General features: G+C 36.7%; 1 protein-coding gene across 8 annotated transcripts in view; it reads right to left on the bottom strand.

The window, feature by feature from the left end:
* The window catches only part of VPS13B (vacuolar protein sorting 13 homolog B), a 449,295-nt gene that overhangs the window by 241,417 nt on the left and 183,712 nt on the right, over positions 1-24,166 (bottom strand). For 6 of the 8 annotated variants that reach the window (XM_065054087.1, XM_065054081.1, XM_065054085.1 and 3 more), the window contains 2 exons: positions 9,517-9,626; positions 1,557-1,704 (listed from right to left, as the gene is read on the bottom strand). In XM_065054087.1, coding sequence (XP_064910159.1) covers positions 1,557-1,704; positions 9,517-9,626 — 258 coding nt within the window. The remainder of the gene's footprint in view (positions 1-1,556; positions 1,705-9,516; positions 9,627-24,166) is intronic. The other 2 variants (XM_065054083.1, XM_065054086.1) reach the window with 1 other exon arrangement.

The raw sequence follows: 24,166 nt of genomic DNA, 5'->3' as shown, positions 1-24,166 counted from the left end.
AAGAAGTTGAGATGCACAGAAATACTATCTTGGCTTTTAGGATGTTACTAACAATTTTGTTTTGTCATTTCTGCACTCATGCACAAAACCCAAAACAAAAGCAAAAGTTACATTCATGGCATTTCCAGATTTTGAACAATAACATCTTTTAAAATAGCAGACTATTCTGGTGTGATCATTGCTGCCGAAAAGATAATACTCAAGGTGAAGAATAACAAAGGCTGAAAATCAAAACTAGCTACAAGGCTTAGCAGGTACCAGACTAGGACACTAATTTTCAAAACTCAAGTACAAAGCTACTTCTGCAGACTACATGTGTATTTTTATAAATCGGCAATTAACACAAACTAATCTATCAACTATTGATGCAAATAGCTGGATTCAAATGACAAATATTCAAAATTATGGAAGTTTCTCTACTGAATTACAACTTTGTGCTTCGTTGCCAGGCACAGGTAGAGCTGACTTCAAGAAGAAAATAATTGTATCTTTTATTATATTCATATAGCAGAACAGATGACAAATACAGTTAAAAGAAGAATATACTTAGTACAGCCATTTCGTTACAGGCAAAAATAATGGAAGCTCATAAATGAATGGTAAAAATAAAAGGATAAGTGGTAAAAATCAAGGCTATTCCTAGATTAATGTCAAAGACTTTTTCATTTATCATTTTACTATCAATGATAACATGGAAACCCATATATTAACCAGTTAAAAAAGGGCTAAAACCAGAAAATCTGTTATCTCAAAATAAGAATTAAACCCTCCCACTAATGGACAAGATGTAACCTCAGTTTCAGCAGACAACATCTTGAATTACTTCATCATCTGGAAATCAACATCAATGCAAGGGAAAAGAGAATTTGTTTAGTGTATTTCAGAAAGATTACTAAAAGTCTCAGCTGGACAGTCAATTTTTTTGGATTATCTCCTTTGGATGACTTTGGATTATTAAATAGCCTAGAAAGATCCCAGAAAGCCATACCATCTTGATTAGCGATAACAAAGTTTAACATTAGCACTCTTAAGTGGACAGGAAATATTCCCACATTTAATAATTTCTTGAACTGCAGAAACAGAGGTGCCAACAAATGCATTTTCTATGGGAGAGCGATTTTGAAAACGGTTAATTTTAGTTGTTTATACAAAAATTTTACTTCTATACATGTCAGGCTCAAAGCCATGTGGAAATACCGATTGAAACCAAAGAGATTAATCATAATGTATAGAGTCTAATACAATTATGGACTAAAATACTAAATATCAAGGCAATTATCAGATAGTCTATTGAAAGCATATCTCCTTTATCCTGTTCTAGAAAATGAGTTACATGAAACTATCAGGGTCTCAAAGATAGTACCTAAATGAAAATGAGAAGAAAATTAAACATATACTTCAAAATTGCGAGTCTGATTATTTCTAATTTTTTAACGTTGTAATTTTCTGGGAGAATATTTCTTTAAAACTGAAAGCTGATGCTGTTCAATTGCGGACGCACGGTTATTGAGGGAGACTGGCAGGGCGGAACGGCTGGTTTCATTAAGTGACCGTACCTGTTACTGTTTTGGTTTTGACAGGGCTGCTGGCGTACTCGGAGGCTTGATTTGATTGCTGCCTGGCCAAAGGTGCACTTCCAACTGATGCTTCGTCCTCTTTTTTCCGAGTTACCGGCACACCAAGCGGAACAGTTCCTACAGACTGCTAGAAATAGAAGTGTTTGTGAAACACCCAAAGCCAAAACACATTAATATTGAATCAGGACACTGTCTTGAGAATAATGTCTTAAACTACATATTTTGAAATGTATAGAGAGCGATTTGAAAAAATAATTGGAGCACATTTACTTTGAAAACAAGTTACGAAACACTACATTCAGGCTTGCATTTGTAATTATTTTAGCCTTGGTAGTCTGAAGAAAAGCTCTACAATAACGAAAAAGCGGAACAGAATTTATGAACTTTAAATGCTATGCTTGTTCACCAATCAAAATGTACATGAATAAACCTGGATAACCACAAAGCAAAATAATTATCTATATATTTAACGGAAACTGGAAAATTTTAGCCAGATATAGAGATCCCAAAATTTTGCTAAGAAATTTATCAACCTTCATTAAACTTCAAAAGAAAAGACACGCTGTTATTTATACATTATTTTATTTGTTCCTCACATTTTAAATATGAAATTTAATTCTGGCAACTACTGATCTTGAATTGTTTTGTCTTTCAAGCTTATCAGTGAACTACAAACTGCTGAAAATACGACACTGTTAAACAAAACTGAAGGCATTGAAGTCTGTATCCTTATGTAAAACATCAGAAAAGAGTGATGTGTATTAATCCACATGGGTTGTGGAACTGAAGGTCCACAGATGAATACAGTCTATTGGCTTTGTTGTTACTTTTTTACTAACATGAGCTAGAAAAGACAGAATCACAAAAAAAATCAGATCCTCTATTTCGCTGTACAGTTGGCTGGTAACATTTTGCTGTAGTATTTGCTGCTGCCTACATTGTTGATGTGTCACAGTTGACAAAAGCAGAGTATTTCTACAGTTGGTTTTGCAGAAGGTTATCATTTAAAGATGACAAAAGTTTTTTCTAAGGATCACACATCAGGATTACATGCATCTTAATCAATTTTTGTGTAATTTAATTTTGTTGGTATTGGAGCAAAAATGTAATCCATATAGCTGGGTAATGAGAAACCTCACACGTTGCATTAGGAACCTCTGTGGGAAACAAATTCGTGTGAGGCGGGCAATGTGCTTGTAAATTTTCTCCAATAGAAAACAGATCACTCAATCAAGCAGTGTGCAACACGTGCACACACACAAAACCCCAAAACAAAAAGAAAAACCATTTAATTGAAGGAGAATGACTTCCAAACGCCTTCACCATTTTCCACTATAAAAGTAAATTGAAATAAGAAAGACAATCAACTATTTAATCCTACTCCAGTGAAAACAATCAACTTATATATACAGTGGTAGGCAAAGTTAATAGGAAAATACTAATGTCAATGACAAACAGAACTCTCATCTTTCTTCCGCCCCCTAAATGTACAGTCATCAGCTTTGTCTCCAGAAGCACTAAGGAGTCATTCTAGAATACAGTAACGTGCCACTTTGGTGTCCTCTAGCCATAACAACAACAAAAGAACCACCAGTTTGGAAAAGACAAGTATTACACCACAGAAATCCTTCCCACATGCATATAGAGAGGCTGAAGTTTTGTAAACTTCTGTCAGGCACATTGGAGCATTCCTTTTCAAAATTTAGCATTTTATTTGATACAACCTTCCATAAGGCAAAGCCATCTGCAGCTTTCCCATGATAGCAACTGTTGAGGCACGATTTGGCAATTCTGGATGTAACACTGGAAGAACATGGACTCGCCAAAGTGAAGCAAGTGTTTCTGAAGAATGAACACAGACAATGCAAGAGAGTACAAAAGACAACAGGATGGAAATACTGTCTGAAGGCATATCTATTTCTGAACCACTGAAGAAACAGATCAGCAACTTATAAGAAGTTACACCACTAGTCACATAGAGAAAAACATCAAGGCTATCACAGCCAGACAAAGCTGGAAAAAATTATGACCAAATATTGAGTGCTTGAGTGCTGATCTGGACAATGAAACAGCTGTTTCATCTTTGCTCACTGAAATCAAGCCTGATGTTGCTGTTGATGACGCCCAGTACAATCTTGTCAGGTTTTTGGCAAGAGATTTCTGGTTAAAAGAATGCAGAAGATGAAACATCAATGTTGAACTAGATGGAAAAGGATCATCAAGATTTGGGTTTTAGCCACAAACTGATGAGGAAATTGTGGCTTGGGAAATGTCAGATGACAGGAGCCTCACAGCTGTATGAGAAGATATATCTGATGGGAAAGGAAATATTGCAGGCAAGTGTTATCCAAAGAATCCAAGAAGCTAATGATAAAGTAATGTGTAGTAAAGTTTAACACACCTACTTGGCATGTAAGCTTTATGGTTACTAATTGGTAGTGTTATAAAGAAGATAAATCAAGAACATTTAATAAAGTTATGGGACTACAGCAACATTTATATGAGGTTGTTTTGTTGACACAAAGTTCTAGAGTACTGACCACAGATTTATCAATGCAATAATGTTTTGTGACTATTATGCACTGAATACTAGATACGTAATAATTCATGCTACTCAAAGTAAGGAAATTCTCTACTTTTGCAGTATAATTATTACAATTAACTTTTTAAGTGGTGGTTGAAAAAAACTACAGGAAAGCTACCCTGCTCCATCTTGAAATTTTATTGACACAAATAATCTAGCACATTGCACACCATATTACGTACGTGTACACAAAACACACACAAACATATATGCTATTTATGCATGTAAATGGAACAACAGATGCTGTTGTGTTTTTGTTTTTGTTTTCATTTTCTTTCACACTGTGTACTCAACATGACTTTGGAAATTATAAAAATCTAAAATCAGAGAAAGGCACATAACAATAAAAGCTAAAAAACAACCTGCCAAAAATACCAAGCCCCAAGTATTTCCTGATTTATGTGGAGATACGCCAACTAACTGAAGCTAAAATATCCTGTAAAGAGGGCTAGTGGAAATTTGCTTCAGGTTCATTAAATTAATGTTTTAGTTAATTTGGTATTTTTGGTAATTAAATATTTTATTTCTGAATTACAACATCCCCTGAGTATGAGGCTGAAGAGGATGCAGGTGGATCTGGGGACATGAGAAATGCCTTTTAGAGAGAACTTGACCAACTGAGTAGACAAGCAACTTCCATTTGGAGGATGCCTATACAGTCACCGCCCTGACAACAAACCAAAGGCAAAAAAGTATTCCAAGATAGGATAGTGCTCCAAACAGGAAAGGTGTTCTACCAAGAGGATATTTTCTAGACAAAGCAGCATGTAATATTTGCTACACTGATTATCCGGTAAGATCATCAGACAGTGATGAGGCGAAAATACTCTCAATATAACAAATATATTTTCCTCACCTCTTCCTGCCTCTGTTACCAATTTGTTTTTTTCTTTTTCTGACACTAAACAACTCTATTTTCTTCTGTTTGTACATCATTCAGAGCTGTTAGATTTGAAATCAGTATAAAACATTTTTGAAAAATGTGTGTAAGTTGTATAAATATTACACAATCTTAACTAAATTCTTGTGTCACTTGATTTTAGAAAAGGAAAGGAGCAAGAGGGTCAGAGAGCTAAAAAAGAGCACGCTAAAATATTCCATCGTCTATGGGAACACAAACTGATAATATGTCAGGAAATTCATGAGCTTCTTTTCCAATTGGAAAATGCTGAGATACTGAATGCTGCCTTCACCCCAGGCTTTACTGGTAAGACTGCCCCTGAATCCAGCTCCCAGAGACTGAAGAAAAAGATGAAGCAAGGAAGAGGTGCCCTCAGTGGAAAAGGATCAGGTCAGGGAATACTGAAGCAAACTAGACACTGACAAAGTCCATGGACCCTGATGGGATGCATCCACAAGTGCTAAGAGAGCAGGCAGATGCCATCACAAGGTCAGTTTTGATAGTCTTTGAACAATCATGGTGACTGGGAGAGGTGTCTGAGGACTGGAAGAAAGCAAATGTCATATCTATCTTCAAGAAGGGTGTGAAGGAAGACCCAGAGGACTACATGCCAGTCAGCCTCACCTCAGTCCTTGGGAAGGTGATGGAACAACTAATCCTGAAAACCACTTCCAGGCATATGAAGGACAAGAAGGCGGCTGGGAGTAATTAGCATAGTTTCACCAAGTGGAAGTAATTCTTGACCAATTTCATAACATTTTATGATGAAATGACTGGCTTTGTAGATGAAGAAAGAGCAGTGGATACTGCCTACCTTGACTTAAGCAAGGCCTTTGACAGTGTTTCCCACAAGACCTTCACAAAGAAACTTACGAAGTAGGTGCTAGATGAGTAGATAGTGAAGTGGACTGAAAACTGGCTGAATGGCTGCGCCCAAAGTGGGGTGACCAGTGGCACGATGTCTAGGTAGACTCCAGTAAGCAGCAATGTACCCCAGGGGTCAATAATGCATCCAAGTCTGGTTCAACACCTTCATTAATGCGAGTGTTTGATATGCCGAAGGGTTGTGCTGCCATCCAGGGTGGCCATGACAGGCAGGAGAAATGGGTTGACAGGAACCTCATGAAGTTCAACAAGGAGAAGTGCAAAGTCCTGCACCTGGGGAGGAACAACCTCATGTGCCTGTATATAGTGGGGCTGCCCAGCTGGAAAGCATCTTGGCAGAAAAGAACCTGGTGGACACCAGAATGAACAAGAGCCAGCAAAGAGCCCTCGCTGCAAAGAAGGTGAATGGTATCCTGGGCCCCACGAGACAAAGTATTGCTAGCAAGTCAAGTGAGGTGCTCCTTTAGTCAGTGCTGGATCTAGTTCTGGACTCCCCAGTACAAAAGAGAATGGATATACTGGAGAGACTCCAGCAAAGATGATTAAGGGACTGGAGCATCTTCCATATGAGGAAAGGCTGAGAGAGCAGGGACTCTTCAGCCTGGAGACAAGAAGGCTCATAGGGGACCTCATCAATGTATAAAAACACTGGAAGGGAGGGTGTAAAGAAGATGAATCCAGGCTCTCCTCAGTGGTGTCCAGTGAAGGACCAGAGGCAGTGGGCACAGACTGAAACACAGGACGTTCTCTCTGATTCTAAAGAAACATGTTTTACTTGTGAGGGTGACTGAGCACTGGAACAGGCTCCTTATTGAGCAAGAGCTACTACAACTTACTGCAACCACCAACGGGATTTTGTAGACTTCACATATAAGAAAACCAAAGAGTTTGCCTCAAGTTGCGTTCAAAGAGAGATGTTAATTTTATTATAATATAAACATAAGCACCACTGGGTTTGCCATATTACCTTTTAAAGAAAATATGCTGCACATGGTACCATACAGTATACAAACAGACAGCAGAACTTCTTACTACAAACTGTTTCAGTAGTTTCCTCTATTATTACTGGGAAAATCTAGAAATTATAAACTTGCAACAAACATATTTAAATGAGAACATCAAAAGCATGCAAGAAAAACTCTGTTTACTTTAGTCTTGTATATATTGACTTATTTCATTTCTGCCAAACCAAATATTATAAGATGCATTACTACTCATGAATAAAGTCCAGCCATGTCTGTAAGAATGGCATTATAATGACCTACGTCCAATAAGAGGTGATAATAGACAAGACTATAGATATAGAAGAGACTTGTTTCACACAACACTTCCACTTCAGCAAAGGAACTGAAGAGTGCCACCACATTTCTAGTAACCATGGGGAAAATTCAAAAGCAATACAGAGATTTGTTCAAGCACTGAGAGCACCTCATGCATTTTTAGACTGCAAAGTTCTCACTGTTTCTGAGCTTCAAAGGGGACAATAGAAAACTTATAGATGCACATTGACACTCAGAATAGAGAAAACGTTATATTTACATCCATTTACCCTAGAGCACTGACCGTACGTAGAGCCACAACAGCAACCACACAGATCATTATTCAAATATCTAACAGCAGCCACTTTTTTGGCATGCACTGTCTCTTGTATTAAAAAGGTAATATGCTACACTGCCATTCACTGAGAGCATTTGGCTCCAAATATTCTATTGCATTTTAAAATTATGCAGAAGCCTTAAAGACTAGTTCTATTTCCATTTTTTTTTCTTCCCCACACCCTGTTAGTTTAAAATAAATGTGAGAAAGAATGATGTATATAACTTGCACACTCTACAGAAACATAACTTATGTAGAAGGGTTGTACATTAAGTGAATTGCTTAACTCTAACATATTTTTTTAGATAAACACAATCCCCTTCTCCTGCAAGCAACTGTCACACAATGTTCCTAAAGGTATAAAATTCCAAGTAGGAACAAGTCAGAAAATTTCCTTCTAATGATAGGAGAAGCAGCAAAAAACTTTACTGTAGTCAACTACTACAGACATTATAATTTTTATTATTATGTGCAGTCTATTGCCACAGTTACGCCAATGATGAAACTAGCATGATGTCCGGTTTCTAAATTAATATCTAAAATAATTTCAAATGACTGGGCAACTCTGAATGCTATAAGATTAGAAATGTGATACAGTAATTCTAACTAAAAGTAAATCACAAACAATTTAGAAAGCTGTATAAGGTAATGATACAAATTACAACATAGCTACTTAATCAAGTTTGCTAAAAATTTTGCAACTCGTGATCAAAATCATGGACAAATAAGTTTCCTAATGTAGTCCCTAAACCCTTCTAATCACTTTGGTATACAAAGACAACCAAAAGAGACAACATTGAGTAACAGCTGATTATATACAATATCATTAAGGACTTTTGTATGAACATTTGAAATGACCAGGCTCCATTACATTTTGGAAGGATACATAACAGTATTGCAAAAGTAAATAAATGGTCTGTTTTAAAAAAAGAAGTATACAGGGAAATGTTGCGCTGCTCCAGCTACGATGCAGGAATGAACAGTAACTCAAAACATTTTTTAAAAAGTGTAAAGTTATTAAAACAATAAAGCAGCAATTCACACACTGAAGTTTTTTAGATGCTGCTGATGCAGAATGAGATTCAGGGGACTCCAATTAATGTTTGACAGTTACTACCTAACAAGGTCATTTACACACATGAAACAGAAATGTTTACAGATCATGTTAATCCTCTCACTTCAAGGATCCAGTGTGAAAGTGCCCTGCTGTGCATAGTATAATTATGAGACATTTAATTCTATTTCTATATATACATTTAATTATAATTCTATAATTATGAGACAAATACTGAGAGAGTCTTATATTGGCTATTTAATAATTGACCACTTATAACTGAGACAGAACATCAGGCTACACAGACCACTACTTTGATCAATTACAACCAATTTAAGCTTTAGATATTCTACTGGTCTGCCAAAGAACAGTTAAAAATAATTTTTAAACCAGAGAAAAAGCTTCCAGGAGTATGCATAATGAAAAATAAGGTCAAGAATACATCAAGGAAAACACTGTGCCACACAGACCCACAGCCTTAACTTCCTGTATCATTTCTTAGCATTTCATATGCAAAGAAGTGTTTTGATGTTATATACAAAAACTGTTACAGCATTCAATTATGTCAAGTTATGCACTGGATGGTTCATTTCCTATCAAAATGGCTTTTAACTCAGGAGGTTTATGGGGTATCAATACTTACAACTAGTTGCAAAATACTGATCCTAAACAGTGACCATCAAAACACATTCTCTCTATTCTTTTAATTAAACATTATAAATGAAAACGTGAAATGCAAATTTTTAATACGCAAAACATAACATTTAAAATAATTCAAAATAAGATCGACAGTGTGTGCAGCAAATTACAAAATAGCAGGAAAACAGAGAACAAATACGTGGAGCAAAAATGCATGATTGGCCCATATGAAAGAGAAAGCTTCCCCTCTCCCCGTTCTGTTCCCTCCAAAAACACGTACCTGCTGAATGTGCTTACTAGCTCGTTTCTGAGGTTGGTAGATAAGCCAAGTATATAGGACTGGATCCACATTAATCGCTAATCCTTGTACACTGGACAAGAGTACTGCACCTAGACAGCATAGAAAAGAAAATGTAAACTATCTGCTAAAGAATCGCCATACATGGGCTCAGTTTTCTTGCACACAAATCATCTTTGACGCAGACTTCTATTTGGATTAGACTTACATATATATTAATTTTAAATTCCAGTTAAGAGTAACAAGACAAACTTCAATAGCTTCCTGAAAGTGAGAAACTTGCCAGCACTGCCAGTGCTATGGCCATATACACAAAAGAGCAGAGAATTGCATTTTGATTTTGCTTATTATAATTTTTAGCCAGAACAAAACGCTTGTTTTCATGAAGTTCTGTGTGTAGCTGAATACACACAACACCTTTCCTCAGATTCTCAGCCAGCAACAACATTACGCAAGAAATGAGTCAATGAGACCCTTGACCAAAAGAGGAGAATATAAAACACGACTCTCACCAACTTCAATAAAGAAAAACTTAACTCTAGGACAGTCAGTTCTTTTAATAAAAACGAGTCTACCCTACGTTTGTGTTCTGCCCAAAGCTGCTCAGAACGAACGTGTTTCATGTAAATGCAGTCGTGGATACTCTTTAGTGGACTATTTAGATAAAATAAGGAAAATTTTTGAACTGTAATGTTGGCGGTCTTGGTACCGTGAGCTTTTAGGATTTTATCCCAAGTTTTATAATACATCTTTTTTTGTTTAAATCTCACCTTTGAAGTCCTAGGATTACAAGATAGGACTTCATTTCTTAAATGTAAGCTTCTAGTTTTCTTGTGCTTGTGAAGAAAAACTTACATGGAAAACACTAAAGCTCAAAATAGGAAAAAAACCCTGTTCTCAGGATCTAGAAATCTTAACATATAGTTCAAACCAAGCACACTAAAACCCAATTTATGAAGCATTATTTCATTGAACCTGCATTAAAAATCTGATGATGTATTAATTTATCGAAGCTTTTATTTTAGTAGTACAGATAAAGTATCTATTGCAGAAGAACTTAATTAAAGAACTGCAAAATGCAGAATCAAATGGATTAACATAACACAAAGGCACCAATTATATTGAAAAGCATGGCAAGTAGTAATAGGCAGTTATCTTTCCACATAAGCTTTGAAATCTTACAGCAAATAAATAAATGAAATAATGAAACAAATTCAAAACAGACACCCGGGTTACTAGAAGGTCCCAAAACCAAGTTAGAGAGAACTTACTGTAGTTCTGTAACTCAAAGATCATAGTTCCTAAAGAAATATATGCTATGATACTCTGTAGTATACAAGTATGCACTCTGAATTTAATAATAAATTTAAATAAACTCAGAAAGCTTGTCACCTAATTCACTGTACTTTCCAAAAAACAGCAAAAACATGCCTCAAAATATGTAATACATCACAAAAACTGTTAACGAGGAAAAAAAAATGAAAGGGATAAGTTATGAGTTTATTGTATACAACTACATTTTAAAACCAGGTGAATTCCAAATGGCAGAAGACCCACCAACCTGGGGCAGTGCAAGCAAAGCCTGAGGAGCTCAACAGGAAGATGGCAGTCAAGAAACACAGAAAGATAAATCATCCGCCTTGCACAGGCTCGGAGCTGGAACACACGCTGTGAGGAACCCTTATACACACACCCGGCTATGTGATCTGATGGTTTTAAATGTCAGTAATAAACCTTAGAAATAAATCTGCAAACTAAGGCAAAGCCGATGTCGACTATAAAGTAAAGGGGTACGGTGCAGGTAAGAAGCGCAGTGAATGTGCCTTGCAGCAGGAACTGGATGGGACAAGAAAAAGGAAGGAGAAGGTAACGGAGGACTGAAAGTATATGCTATAATCATTAACTTTTATAAGATAATTGGATGCCAAAATAAGAGAATACTGCATCTTTAAGAGATACTGCCTGTTGTCAGCAATACTTAATGAAAGGTTTAATGTATGTGTGATATGACAACTGGGAGTCAGAGACCTCCCAAAGAGTTAGGAATAAAGTCAGCCTACATGCAAAGTCAACAAAGAAATCCCACGTTTATAACAGACTCCTGAAAAGGGAAAAAAATATACAGTGTTACTGGAGCAAATGATGCTAGTTACTCAACTTAGTTTTAGCTAATTTTTTGCAGTAGATAAACTAAGAAGTTCAATACAATTAAGACATGCTTGGAACTGAAACTATCTTTTCACTTCAATAAAGTCACATTAGTACAATTGCAAAAAATTCTAAAGTAAGGTAGAACAGAGATCAAAATAGTTTATTTTTCCACTTGTCTTTTGTCATTGATAGCCATTGATAGGAAAAAAAGAAAAAAAAAAACACACAAAAAACCCCACAACAACAAAAAGAGAAAACCAAATAAACAAACAACAAAACACAAATCCAAACCAGTACCAGTAGTCAGATAAGCAATTACAATTTTTTGCCTTTCAATTTGACTGTCAGGTAACTTTGTCCTCCTACCAAGCCAACTCTGTCCCACCGAATTACTGAAATTTACTACTGTATTTGCTACTCAGCCACTATAATAAAAGAGCAATTTAATCACCTATGTGAAGTTGTATTCTGTGTAACAGCTGTCTACAAAATAACTATATAGTCAAAGAAAAATTTCTTACAATTGTCTCCTCCCATCCATAAAAACCCCCAACTCTTAAACTTGTATTTTCATGTCAAGAAACAAGAACCACCCCCCCGCCCCAGTTTTCAACAAAGATCTCACTGATGTGAGGATCAAGCTTTAAGTTGGCAGCAGACTCCTCACATGTCTAAGAAAAAAAATTAATTGCTATTTTGCCTCTGTTAAAATGCAATGCTTGAGTTTCCTGGATTTCATTAAGATTGTGGTGAACTTTTTCTCCCCTCCCCTTTTCTCCTTTTAATTAAATTTACATTTTGGAAAAAAACAGACCTTAGTCCCATACCACACCAGGTTTCCTTTCCAGATCCCCGTTCTTGCCAAAGTCATCTATTGCATCTATCTAGTAAATGATTAGGAAAATAAGAATCAAACCCAACACCATGTACTCTTTGAACATTTGAGAATTTCCTCAAAGTCATGGTGTCATTTGCCAGTTTGGGCCAAATCATCTCTTTCCTCCCCAACTGCTGTCCCTCTGCTGAAGACAGGAATGGAGGGGAGGCTGGAGGAGGACCAGGAGGAGCAGAGCACAGCTGTGCTTGGCACTCTCATCCTGCGGACGAGCTTCTTGACAAGCTTCCTCAGACAACGACAGCTGCAGCAACAGCTCTCGGCTTCCCCAGGGACCGGGGGGCCCGCAGAGGACAACCTGGGGCCTCCTGCACTTGGGTCAGCTCTGCTGCCGCCTCCTCCCACCTTGAGTGCAGAGCAAATGCTGCTGGAGGAGCAGGGAGGAGAGCGCCAGCCTTGGGCTCCAGCCCTACGCTCTCCTTCTAAAGGGAAAATCGAGCATCCAGTAAGTGGGACAAAACGGGATGGTGCACTTCCGGTGAGGCAGAAGAGGACACCTGAGGGACGCAGCTGCTGAGAAGAGAAGCAAGAGGGAAAGGCAGGATAGCTGAAATGGGGCAGAGTCGAGCTGCAGGCTGGTGGTGCTGAGGGATGCTCGGCGGTGACAAAAGAAAACAGGACAAGACTTCAAAGATCACAGAGACAGAAGAAAAGGAAGAAGGCAGCAGGATGGTGAAAGAGGAATGCTGAGGTAAAAGAGCACTTTGGGAAGCAGGGAGATGGAAACACTTGGCAAGCCCAGCTGTTTTTCTGGAGATGTAAGAGACTTGTGAAAGAGCAAACCACGCTACTGAGTCACTCCCAGCATTTTTGGTGAGAAACATTTACTAGGAAGAGCAGACAATTATAGTTCAGTCATATATCTACTTGTTGAAACTCAAAATCTAATACAACAACAACATACTATGATGCACTAGACACTGAAAAGCAGCCCTGCTATTTCTGTACAGAAAAATGTTTTATCTCTGCAATAATAAAGGATAATCCTGGCAGAATTGTTTCTAAATTCTGCTCTGTGCGTACGCAGTATCCAAACACACCCATATTGCTATTTCCAGAAAAAAACTTTCAGTAAAACATCTGAGATAGTCCTCTATAAAATGAACTGACAAACCTCTACAGGAAACTAAAGTTCTAGTTAATGTGCAATTTCTATTGGGGAGGGATCACAAATATGAACTAAGGGAATGATCTACAATAAAAAACTAATTCTGACAAGTTTTGTTTATTTTTAGTAACTAAGTAACTAAAGAAAACATTATACCATCTTGCTATATAAACTTCATCACAAGTTATTTTAGCATTGAGCTCATGACTCCTGTATGTCTCAGACCATGGGAATGATAAGCAGGTGCTGATACAGGTTGAGTTAGCATCATGGATTTAGTATCCAATTATTTTAAAGGATAACGGAAAGAAGAAATCATCTTTCCACTCATTATTTTGTGTTTTGAAGGGCATTTCCACAAAGGCATACTATAAAAATGCAAAACTGTGCATGACACCCAAATGAAGAGCTCTCTTTTTATAAAAGTATATAGGTAATTAGCTCTTTCTGCTAGTTGACTCAGAACAGATGCATTGTAAATCTCTACATGTGGAAATACCCAACTCTGTTTAATTTTAGCCTGCGAGTCAACTAAGGGAAAAGAGTGCTCTTTAGTACTCTGCTCACTGCCAAAATGGCTCATTTGCCCACATTCCAAAGAGGCTTTACCAATTAGCTATCCCATGGCACCACAGCCATTTTCAGTCACATCCCAAGCTGAAGAACGAGCGCTGAGGTAGGACTTCAAGATTGCACTCACGCAGCATAAAAATTAAACATGCAACCTTTTTGTCTACTTTGGAATATCAACGACAAGCCAAATATGATTGTCTTGCAAAATAACCAGCTTATCTAAAAGACAGAGTTCTGCATTACATCCCGAATTGCCGAGTCAGACAAGGGAAACAGATATTTCAATCTACATCAAAGTTTACAGGATTGTAAAAAATTAGTTTTATATTATGCCAGCCACAATAAGTCCATAAATTTTGTCTAACTACTGATATATATGTCTGCATGTCTCCCTATTCAAGGTTGACTTGAATGATTACAGATGGCCTTTAATATAAACATTATCCTAATTTTATCTCAAAGAAAAATCTCCAAGTATGCTGTACTTTCAGAGTTTTACGTTCACCAAGTGCTTAAAATAACTCTAAGATCAATTGGTTTAGTTGCTTAGACCAATATTAAAATATTTTATTAAAACAGAAGTAGTGCGGTAACATTTTCCCATGAACTGAGGCACCTTGGGCTGTAACATCAAACACAGTTCTCCTTCGTACAACAGTTAGTCTTTGCTCAACCATACACACACCAGAATATTTTAACACTCTTCATTTGGGGGTGGGGGAGGAATAAAAAGCAGCTTTTGATCTAAGAAACATTCAGTAAGAATGTACTTCTACTGCTATCATGACCTTGTAACTTTCCTACTGAGGTCTATAGCAGAAAAGCATTACGTCCTGAAACAAAAGAGGTCAGCATCATTAGTTTCCATTTCAAAAATGAGGCACAAAAGTGAGGCACAGAAATGAGGTTATTAAATTGCACAGCAGCACCCAGGGATATAATTCAGATGTTAAAATTGTGCCACAGCTAAGTACCTACTGTAACTAGTAGCAAAAATAAACGTAGGGGTTTGGCTTGTGTTAAACATAACTCTAAATTACACAGGTCTAATTTCAATTGAACCTTCTGATAAGCCATTATTAGGGTTAAAGAAAAGAAACATCCTATCTCCATCAATATGCATACATGAATACTCACAAATACTGAATTACGTAATTATAACATGGAATTACAGTCGAAGATATAAAACAATGAGGCAAAACACGACACTGCTCAATGCATTGATTAACAGGAACAGCTGTATGTCAGGCATCATTCTTCTAAAGCACAGGGAGCCACAGCTCTGTAAATCAAGCTGAAGCAAGGTATATCAAAACAAGGTGTGGAGAACAATGCTCAGGTATGTCACACCATCTCTGCCCTTTCATGTTAAGAACAGAATTGAGTCTATCTTGTATTTTGTCTTTCTTACTGAGGAAAAATGTTATGACATGCTGAGACGCAAGTTTTCACAAAAATGCTACAATACACACATTCAACTTGTTTGCTATATGTTTTTGAAAAAAACAAAAAACCCCACCGTATCTTGAAAGGCTGCTTTGTTTCCCAAAATTCGTTTGAACAAAACTTTAATTTCCTTTAGAGAATATGGTGATGTGGGTTCAAGGAAACAATTTAATTGGCAATAACAATAAAGAAAAATAGGAAATGTGTAAACAGATGTAATATACAGAAATGTCAGCTTTTTACTGAATCACCTCTGTGACAACATAACAGCAATATTTCTATGCTGAGCTGCATAGCATCTCTTTCATTTCTAGGTTTTCAATGCAAGAATGTCTCATTCAAGTATCATTTCCTCATGTTCACTTTTAGGTCCTGTTTATATCTTTAACCATCATACTTACTATTGTGTAAACATAAGGAAAACAAGGAGCTCTACATTCAGCTAACAGAAAGTACTACACATATAGAAAGGAAGGATATATTATAATGACTTCAAAACCATGTTGTCAGTGAGTGAATAAAATTATACGAACATTTTAGAAAACAGGAACCATTTGGAACACTTGGTTTGTTTCATTCATGAAAGAAAAAAGGGGGAGGACAGAGAAATACAACATTCAAGTTTTCCAGAGTTATGTTTCTGCTCAGAAAACACAGGTGGCCCAAAGGGTGGCCCAAAGGGTGGCCCAAAACAACTCGGAATAGAGGCTGTTAGTGGATAAAGCTCTGCAAGCAGGTGGGCAGAAACCCAACTAATCACTGCAGTTTGCAAAGGTATCAACCAGACTTTGGTCCCTTTGTCCCTTTTTTGCCTGGAAGTCCCACTAGAAATCTAGTTAGCATTTGATGTTGTAAACCTGATCTGTGTTTTTTTATGAAATGTCATGGATAAGATCTGGTCTGCCAGCATTGTGACACTCTCACATGTAGAAGAGTTAGTTCTCAGGCTACCGACAGTTCTGCCTCTGTATCTGATACCACCACAATCACATGTGTGACAAAGATTACTTAAACCTCTAATGCCAGAAACTACACTAACTTGATCATATCTGACCAAGTTTTCAAAATGCTAACATGGGTTTGAGAATTTGAGCTCTGTGACAAAAGAAGTCGAATACATATTGCATTGTCTTTGCATTTTCCATATGGAACCAGTACAACTCACTCTTAAGGATCAAGAGGAGACTGTACATTTCATTAAAGTAAAAAGTTGTTTGGTGCTTTGAAGAAACTATGGGGCAATTTTCCTAATTTTTTGTTTGCTCTACTTGGCCGAGACCTCTTCGATCCTATTTTAAAGGCCACACGGGCTATTTTTCAGATTATGAGGACTTCTTAGTCTCATTTGTAAAATACTGTAACTACACGGAATGAATTTCAGATGAACTATTTAAAAGGCATCTTCTCAAGAAAACCAGAAAGAAAATGTTAGTATGGTTATTTTCTGCTAAACGAGAATTTTGCTAATTCCTATATTAAATGGACAGATTAGAAATAAGAGGAGTAGGGCAGCAAATCTCTTCTTTCATTTGATCTCAGCAGTCTAGTACTACTTTTGGATTATATTCTATTCGGCAACAAAAATTTAAACAAACTGGATTATAAAATAAGAAATACTACAGCTCGAACCTAGTGTCTGCCTAAGGAATCAACACACATAAGGACAAAGCACATTTAGTTACAGTCTACTGGTATTCCCTACAAAAATTCCACAAGGTGTTTCATCAAAGGCTTTTAAAAAACTATGCTACCTACATGGGATAAGAGAGGAAGTTGAATAGATAAATAATTTGAAATTGGTTAAATTAATTGTGAGAAAAGAAACAGTGATAGGAAAACATGGTAATTTTCACTATGGAAGATGGCAGAGCTCTGCAGGGACCTGTGCTGCCCAACACATTCTGGGAGATTGATGTGGTGGCCAACTCTGCTGAGCTACCCAGAGTATCCAAGAACAGCGCCCAGTAAAGAACTCCCAGAGTATCCCAGCTGATTCAATACAGATAAACACACCTTTCCAACTGGTATCACTGCCTCGTATCATAACTATACATGTAAAATGATAATGGAGCTGACTGCTTTGATTCAGAAAACAAGATTTCTGTTTATTCTAGAAAAGCATCAGCTCAACGTTCAATAGAAAGGAAGAAACAGGCAATAAAACAGAAAATACAATCTATATCACTGCATAAATCCAGTGTGTACACAGAGACTGAGAACACTGCATGCAGCTCTGGTCAGTCAAAGGGGTCAGTTAGAAGCATTTCAAACCTGGAAACTTTTGTTTCACAATACCATTCATTCACTATTTATGCTCCCTGATTCACGCTATGCTCCATGCCAAAAGCATTATACATTCTCCAAATCCCAGAGCAGAGAGCACAGTAATAAAAATGTATACACACGTGTATCTTGAATTTCGCTTACTGGTTAAGTAATTTTCTTTTCTTCCTTTTTAAATGGTTGCCTATTTACTGTAGTCAACTCCAAAGCAAATGGGTTTTGAACAACTCCAGGTCTAAACCACCTGCATGTGGACCTTAGAGCCTTAGACAAACTGCAATAGCTGAACTTCTTTTCCAAATACAATATTATTTGTAGATTTTTATTATTGCATTGTTCTTGGCATGTATGCAGATGCTGAAGTACCACTAGTAGCTGTGTTTTACATACTGTTTACAGAGCCATTAATTGATGAAGATACTGGAGTCTCCAGATAGGCAACAAATGAGTCACTGCAGACAATCCTGCAGCACAGTTTGATTAAAAAAACCCCTCCAAATTCCACACAGAAACTGCTGCAGAGAGAGCTTCAGCTGAAGGCCAAAGGGCCATGGAGAGGGAGAGACAAGGCACAGAGAAAACACATGTCAATGGACAAAGACCTCTCGCAAGAGAGTGAGGGAAATAACGTTTTGACAGAGCAATTGCTGAGTAAAATCTTGGGAGTTGCTTGTGGAGGAGCTTTGTCCAAATACGACCTGCTCATGGGTATTCTCAATCGCCTTTGAAGGAATACCGTCGATCGAGAAGACTGTTCTATTGCAAAGGGAAATTCTCAAGCTGCATGTTTTACTAAACAAACTTTTTATTCCTTGCTGAACAACAGAACTGCAAGAACAGTGAGAATCACACATCTCCACACCAGCCAGACAGTGGACTGAAATTGAAACTAAAGCATCTCGATGGACAAAGGATGGATTTTCAAGGTCTAGAAGACCTGAATGCTCCAGCTGAGAGCTGGCACAACTGCAGGTTTAGGATGATAGCTGACTTGGATGTTTTCAATAAGGGATACAAGAGGCTGAGAAACTGTCTGACCAACTATGAGAGAGTTTAGTGCAAGGCTGATCAGGGTGCAAACTTCCAGGGTTCTAGGTGAATAGTTCATACAGCACAAGAAAACATTGGAGAACCTGCGGCAGAAGTCTCAAAGCTACCATAAATAGGCTGGGTTTGAAAGGCTTAGTCACATAGAACCATTCCTAGACTTGTAGAGCACCTGTAAAGTCAGAAATACCGCAGGAAAGCAGAAAAGAAGGGCAGATTTACCTTTGGCTTTAAAGGTCAGATTTGGTCTTCACTTCATAACAAAGGCATCTATATTGGGTAATTCTCAGCCCAAAAAAACAGCCAGGAAGATGACGTTAGAATTATCAATATCTCATTTAGTTTAAAAAAGCAGAAAATAGCTGAGGTCTGCTCCAAGGCTCTGAAATCATGGGAAACAGATCTTTGCTGGAATACTTGATTTCACCCACATCCCAACAGGGAAGAGAGGATCACACGCCATCATCTCTCAATGTAGAGAATAATATCAGTCATGATCCAAACATATTACCCTTAACTAAGATATCAGAATGCCTAATGAGCTCTGTCAACTTTTCTAGCATGACAAACGGCAGAGTGAAGCTTTGCTGTCTATATTCAGTCTGTATCGGTCAGCAGTTCACCATGTATCACAGCACACGGAGATCAGGATCGCATCCTGCCCTTCCTTGTGACCAGACTGGCAGAGCGCTGCCACACGGCTGCTTCTGTTGTGACACAACATTAGAGGAAGATTGTGAATTAATGATATAGTTAAAACGAGCAATGCCTAAATATACCTCTTTCTAAGTGACTTTCAATACGATCTCCAGTTTGTTATTAATATTTTTATAATACAGTGTTTAAACTAAAACCAGCAAATGCTCTGAAAAGTGCCAAGAAGTTTCTTAATACAGCTCGGCTTCTGTATTTATAAACACCTCATTATTGTCTGCCAAAATGCTATTTTGCAATTTCTTACAGCAGTATTCCACTGGGAACTGCAACAGGATTCTTCCCCTATGGCAACAGGGCACGAAGGGAGCTATTTTCATTCCTTCTTCAGCAGCTGAACATTTGTAGTGTTGTGACTATGGTTACAAACTGGTCTTGCACTTTAGGTTATAAAACTGAAGTCTTTTCAGCAGCAGATGCCTCACGTGCCTTCTTTAAAAGTAATTTGAATAATATACAGCTGTGGTTTCTGTTTCCTTTTTCCTCAAACATTACAGCTCCTCAGAGGCAACAGGAAACACACAGAAGGACTCACAAAACATTTTAGGTGCTCATTTAAAAGAATACATCCACAGACACAGAGGTTGAGGAACAGAAAGTAACTTAGGAAGGTAAACAAGCTTCACAGTAGAAATTCCACATTAGGTTACTCTTTTCTACGGCAGAAATGTAAGTAGAGGAAGAATGGAAAACTATGTATCTCCTAAATAGAAAATCCTAATTAATTAATATATTCTTTTATATTGGTTAATAAGACTTTGTGCTCTACACCAGTGATTCAAGATTGCAAGAAGTGGCACATGAGTAAGTTGCCAAACAATAAGCCACAATCAAAATTGTCACAGAACATTACACTACCAAAGCTGTGACACTACAAGATCAGTCAAGTTACATGGACAGCTCTACCATAAACTTCACTTTTTTTTTTTCTTCCTTAAATATGTGCACCTCAAGAGAAACTTGATATATAAGGGCTCAAGTTGAAAGCAAACATTTTCTAAAAAACAAAACAACACAAACAAAAACAAACCCCCACAAAAAAAAACCCAAACAACAAACTAACACCCCGCAACACACGAGAGAAAACCAACCAGCCAACAAAGGAGCAAAATAAACTAACAAAAGAACTAAAAAACAAACACACAACCTTCTAAACAATATAACAATCATTTTGAAAAATATGAAATTTGCAGTGCTTGGTTACCTAGTGGGAAAAAATACAAGTTTTACATCCTGTGAAAATAAAATAAGCAGGTTTTCTACCGGACAGTCAATCCTGGTCCTTTTTGCAGCCGATGTCTGCAAAGGCAATAATTTCAAAAGGGGCTTGTATTTGTGAGAGCACACACAGATAAGAAAAAACACGTCACTGAATCTGTGCTCAATTTACACAAACACGGAAAACTACGTTTTAGACGTATACTCAATAACATCATGTTGACTTAACTCCAAATTTGAATTAAATTCCACGAGTCCATTAAAGATAATTTGATTTTGAGAGTTACAGTACCATTTTGATAGACTTACACCTGTGATATAAAGCCAAGAAGCCTTCCTCAGCTTATGAAATCTACATGTAAGAAAGGAAGATAAGCATCTCCACATATACTCAAATTGTTGTACCAAGACACAAACAGGAGTGGACCAACAGACATCTCAGATGTGGAAATATCTGTGTTCACACCTCCGGGAGGGGAGTCGGCTTCAGAAAGTCTTGGGATTGTGCTGTAGTTTCAAGAGATTGCAGAAACATTTTAAATTAACTACATTAGAAAATGGAGGTCTTGTTCAAGATATCCAATGTACTACTAACTAAAAATTCCCACACCGTGTAAATAACAAGGAGAATTGCCCTGCTGCATACTGCAAAGTTGCGTGATATACTGATTGAATTTACATATCAGCATATTGAAAGCATACAGCACCATCTGGATTCCTTGCCTGCAGTTTTCTCTGTTACTTCTCTTTCATCGGGGATGCTGGAAAACTCAGCAGAACTAAAAGCTTTCCTTTGTGTAATCTCCTTGTAAATAAACACAAAACCCAGAAATAAAAAAATTGCTCTATTAATCACAGATTCAGTCATCTCTGTATGAAATGTAAAATTGCACCTTTACTGGTATGAATTTTATCCTCTTCTGGAATAGCTTCATATATGCTTGTTACAAAGAGGAATTGCTACAACATGCCCTCTAATTATTTGGTAACTTCTAAAACTAGCATTTATGCTTCTAAAAATGTACAGTAATTCAGAGTCTATAGACAGTGGTGATGGTCCCTACGATTGTTACAGATATCGATCAGAGAATAACCTTAGCTAGGCAAGGGAAAGCCAGGAGTCGTATTTACAGATTAAGCAATTAATGTTAAAAATGCCAGAAAAGAAAGGATCCATGTTGATCATCGTGCCTTTATTACTGAGGGCAATTTTGAATACTTTTAAAGTATTTTAAAAAATGAAATAATCTCACAGAGATATAGGTTACCAGATAAATATAACAAAAAACCCTCTGAATTTATCAAATAACTCCTCAATAATATAACGGATGTTACCATGATCACCAATAGACAAATAATAAAAACATGTCTTTACAGGTCATATAGAGGGCATAAAATCAAAGGATTAAGTTAAAGATGATGTTTAAATCTTCATGGTACAGTACAAATTCCATAAAGTATTATAAGGAAATCAATGAAAGATAGCATTCCGAATACTCTTAAAAATCTCCAGATTGCTAAATCAGTTTATTATAGAAATTACTTTATTGTTCTGCGTGAAATACAAAGCTATGAGCCACCAATGCAGCAAGCAGAAAAAGTAAATTCGCCTTTTCTCATCAGAAATGAATGCACAAAATTACAAACAAAGCCAAAGATTGTGCAGTTCATTTCTACCTGTGGTGAACAGGGAGATGGTTATTTAACATTTACTCGTTGTTTCAAAACGACTGCATCTTTTAATTGATGTAGAACTCAGTTATTCTAGTCCAGATTAGCTTCTTTGTAAACTTTGAACACACGATTAAGGTCAGCTGTTAAGATAAATTATTCTAAAGACTCAGCAAAGCTAGACATGATACATCCAAAAAACTGAAACCTCCTCATACAGTAAATTCATTTTCTCTTAGACTGAAATATGCATTCTTGAATGTATGTTCAAGATGTACAATCGATATCTTTTCACTCTTGGGGATCTAGACAAGAACTTCTTAGGAACAGGCTTGCTCAATCCCACAATTGATATTTCTGAATTATAGGAAATCTGTATTAGATTAATTGTGCTTAATGTATATTAAAGCATTAAATCTACTATTATGTAAACACACTTCATCAGTTTTTAACCTCTTACATCACTGCTAAACATTTTTTTTTTTTAAATGAAACAATGTAAATTTTAATTTATTATACAAATTTTTATTAATAAATCCAAAATGTTGCTTCATTCAGAAACTCTTTTAAACCACTTCCCAGCTAAAATGAGAGCAGGAATTTTACTTTCACTTTTGGGTGAAAGTGGTTCTCTGCATTAAAAACAAGAACAACACTGTCTAGTTGGCTATTATTTAAAAAAAGTATATATACACACATATATATATAAAAAATATATATATATATATAAATAGTGTTAATATTGATTTAAAAAAAAAAAAAAAAAAGAAAAGAAAAGAAAAAGAAAAAAAGGGAAAAAAAGGCACATGAGTTTCTCCAATTCGGGTACTGGAAAATCACAGGTAAGGTAAATGACAAAACTGCATCTCTTCACTAGTAGAAGTGCAGAAAGCTGCTGTCATACATTTAGGCCACATTGGGAGTTTTAAATATGCTGCCTTGAGAAAATTATTATTAAGTGAAAGCAGCTTTCAGGTTTTTACTGTGTCTTCTGAGAGAAATGTTACAAATAAACAGAAACATACAACCTTTAGTATTATTTTGGCAGTAAGCTGAACACTGCAGCTTTATGATTTTACAAACCTCGTTTAAGATTTTCAGCAAAAAAAGTGTTAAGTAAGCTGTCTAAAACATCTGCACAAGCATTCTAAGAATACTGAGTTTATTTACAAAGCAAATATTCCTGCAGATGGCTAACAATATATCATGATGTCTTCAGAATACTAATTTTCTGAGTAGATCCTTTGGGGATGTGTTCCAAAAGAGCGGTATGTGCTTTTGCGGCACATTTTACAGATCAGCAAAAACTGTACCTGCTACAAACTACTTAGATCAAGTTTTCCCGCATTTCTTAGTGCACATGTCAGACTATTAAAATTGTAACAAAAAAGAAATCCAATCAGGTAAAGACAACAAGAAAATAATCAAAGAGCATTCTAAGCAATCGATCACGAAAAGGAACGTTTACTCATAACCATGCTTTAGATACTCCATGCCGTTTTAGATATTCTGCCTGACAGCACATG

The sequence above is a fragment of the Columba livia genome, chromosome 2, assembly GCF_036013475.1.
Source record: "Columba livia isolate bColLiv1 breed racing homer chromosome 2, bColLiv1.pat.W.v2, whole genome shotgun sequence".
Lineage (NCBI taxonomy): Eukaryota > Metazoa > Chordata > Aves > Columbiformes > Columbidae > Columba > Columba livia.
Note: the sequence above shows the minus strand (reverse complement) of the source record. Positions and strands in the feature narration are given on the sequence as shown.